This window comes from Grammomys surdaster, unplaced genomic scaffold (assembly GCF_004785775.1).
Source record: "Grammomys surdaster isolate TR1022 unplaced genomic scaffold, NIH_TR_1.0 100081, whole genome shotgun sequence".
NCBI lineage: Eukaryota > Metazoa > Chordata > Mammalia > Rodentia > Muridae > Grammomys > Grammomys surdaster.
Window position 1 is genome coordinate 988 of NW_021608292.1, and position 3113 is coordinate 4100.

At 34.9% G+C, this 3113-nt stretch overlaps 1 protein-coding gene across 1 annotated transcript; it reads left to right on the forward strand.

The window, feature by feature from the left end:
- Positions 1-382: 382 nt before the first annotated feature.
- Positions 383-3110, forward strand: LOC114635364 (zinc finger protein 525-like; the record flags this gene model as incomplete). The annotated part of the gene is made up of 2 exons (XM_028783991.1): positions 383-509; positions 2221-3110. Coding segments are annotated over 2 exons (1017 nt in total), but the record flags the coding sequence as incomplete, so codon positions are not given.
- Between the last annotated feature and the right edge of the window lie 3 nt (positions 3111-3113).

Here is a 3113-nt window from a genome sequence, read left to right on the forward strand (position 1 = left end):
TATTCAGAAGAGATCACTGTATTTTAAAGAACTTGTTTTACCATTCTATTGTGTAGTCCCTTGTGGGTGCTGAGACACAAATATTTTAATAGGCGAATTTAAAAAATATTATACAAATCAATCTGCACTCAAAATTTTCGAATATAGTGATGTTAGCAAATCTTCCATTTGCTATTAAGATCTCAGTAAACCACAGAAAATTCATGAAGATGAGAACCTTTCTAAATGTGAACATTATAGCAAGTCATTGTATAGATTGTCTATGGAAGAGTAGCAATTCCTGTCTTCAGACACATCTCCTTAAAAGTATATCTTAATTATATTTTTTATAACAAAGAAAATCATTTTGGTCCAGTAACAAATAATTAGTTTTCTGTTACAGGATGTGATAACCTTTAAGGATGTGGCTGTGGACTTCTCACAGGAGGAATGGGAATGTCTCAGTTTTGCTCAGAGGACATTGTACATGGATGTGATGTTGGAGAATTACAACAATCTATTGTTTGTGGGTAAGTATGCACCTCTTGTTGAATCCTGAATCTTTCTTTGAATTTTCCTACATTGTGTTTATGTAAACTCTCTGAAAAATCCAGAAACCCCCAAATGAGGGAAATTCTGTTAAAAATCATTACTATTTCATTGTGTTTCCTTTACATTTCTCTGCTTTCTTTGGAAAGTAACCAGTGCTATATTCTCTGAGATCTCCTCCTACCTGTCATTTAGTTTCACTCAAGAGTTTCTTTTTTGTTTGTTTGTTTGTTTGTTTTTCGAGACAGGGTTTCTCTGTATAGCCCTGGCTGTCCTGGAACTCACTCTGTAGACCAGGCTAGACTTGAACTCAGAAATCCGCCTGCCTCTGCCTCCCAAGTGCTTGGATTAAAGGTGTGTGCCACCACTGCCTGGCTCCAAGAGTTTCAAGTACAAAAAAACTAAATATTCAGAACAAGTAATTATATTTCTATGCATATAATAGTTGGGATATATTAATCTTATAGTTGCTTTAAAATGTTTCCTTATTTATAAATTTAAAAAATGCATAAAGTTTCAAGTTGATATAGAGCTGTTGGTTCAAATACATTTTTAATTTAGTTTTGACATTTGTTCTCTGTGTTTAGTTCTGGGACAACTTTATGTTTATTCTGGCATCTTGGACGTTCAAACAAACCTATTTAGTGGTTTCTATGACAATGTCAGTTATATCATAAATTTCTATCTGAACAAAGGTACACAATGTCACTCTGAATCGAATTGTAAACATAAAATTAGAGATATATTGGTCAGAAAGCTACTTTCTGAAATTTCATAAAAGATTGATCACTTACTTATCCTATGTTTTGCAAAGTTAACTTTTCTTTTGTTTTCTCTTTTTATTGGTTCTTTTATTTATTTACATTTCAAATTGTATTCTCTTTCCTGTTTCCCTATCTACAAATACTCTATCCCAAGGCCCACCCTACTTCTACAAGAGTGCTAACCACTCCCTCCTTCCTGCCCTAGGATTTTTTTTTTTTATCCTAGGGCATCATTCCTTCACAGGACCAATGGCCTCCCCTCCCACTGCTTCCAGATAAGGCAATCCTCTACTCCATATATACTCTTCGGTTAGAGGTTTACGCCTTGGAGGCTCTGCTGAGTCTGGCTGGTTGATTTTGTTCTTCTTTCCATGGGTTTCCAACCCCCTTCTGCTACTTCAGTCCTTCCCATAAATCCGCAATTGTAGTACTCATACTCAATCTGATGGTTGGCTGTAAGCATACACATCTTTATTGTTCAGGATCTGGCAGAGCTTCTCAGGAGACAAAAATATCAGGCTCCTGTAAGCAAGCATTTTATGACATCAGCAATACAGTCTGTGTATAGTGTCTCCATATGGAATGGATCTCCTTGGTTGGGCAGTCTCTGGATAACCTTTCCTTTAGTCTCTTCTTCACCCTTTGTACCTGTATTTCCTCTTCTGGGTTAATAGTTTTGAGATGGGTAGATGGTACAATTTTAAAATAAGATGTAGAAGGCTATTATCCTTTGCTGTCATTTGATATAGATCAGATTTAAGGTTCTTCTGAGGATACATGTAATGATTTAAAAAAGAAAAAAACATCTATTGAGACCAAAAGTCCATGATAATGTATATTTTACCTAAAACTTCAGCAAACATTGGTAGTTGAATCACTTACTATTCATTTAAATAACCCTTGTCATCCCTAATTGACCTTTTTTCAGAAAATCATGCTATATATGGAAAGTATGGAAAGGACTTGATTCAAGGCACACATCACATTGCGCATGAGCATGAAAATATCCAAGAGAAGTCTTTTAAGTATAATGAGCTTAGCAATATTTTTCATGAATCTACCAAAACTACACCATATAAAACTATCCACAGTGATGCATCTCTTCAATCCTCAAACCTAAAAAGACATAAAACTGAAAACACTAAAGACGTTTGTGTAAACTGTCTAAATGTGTGTTCTATCGTTAGACTCAATCAAGGAATCCATGAAGACAACAAAGAAGATGATAGAAATACAGAATTTGATAAGGTTTCTGTTTCTAAACGTAAACTCGAGCTGAAGCAAAACAATACAGATGTGAACACTTACAAGTGCAGTGAATTAGACAAATGCTTTATACAGAGAAACAATCTTCAAAGTCAGCAGAGAATTTATTCAGGAAAGAAACCTCACAAATGTAGTAAATGTGACAAATGCTTTACCCAAAAATCCAGTCTTAGTATTCATAAGAGAATTCATACAGGAGAGAAACCTTACAAATGTGGTGAATGTGACAAATGTTTTTCCAGACAATCCCATCTTAGTATTCATCAGAGAATTCATACAGGAAAGAAACCTTACAAATGCAGTGAATGTGACAAATGCTTTACTGACAAAAGTAATCTGAGTGTTCATCAGAAAATTCATGCAGGAGAAAAACCTTATAAATGCAGTGAATGTGACAAATGCTTTTCCAGACAATCCCATCTTAGTACTCATCGGAGAATTCATACAGGAGAGAAACTTTATAGGTGCAGTAAATGTGACAAATGCTTTACCAAGAAGTTTAGTTTGAGAAGGCATCAGAGAATTCATACAGGAGAGAAACCTTACAAATGTAGT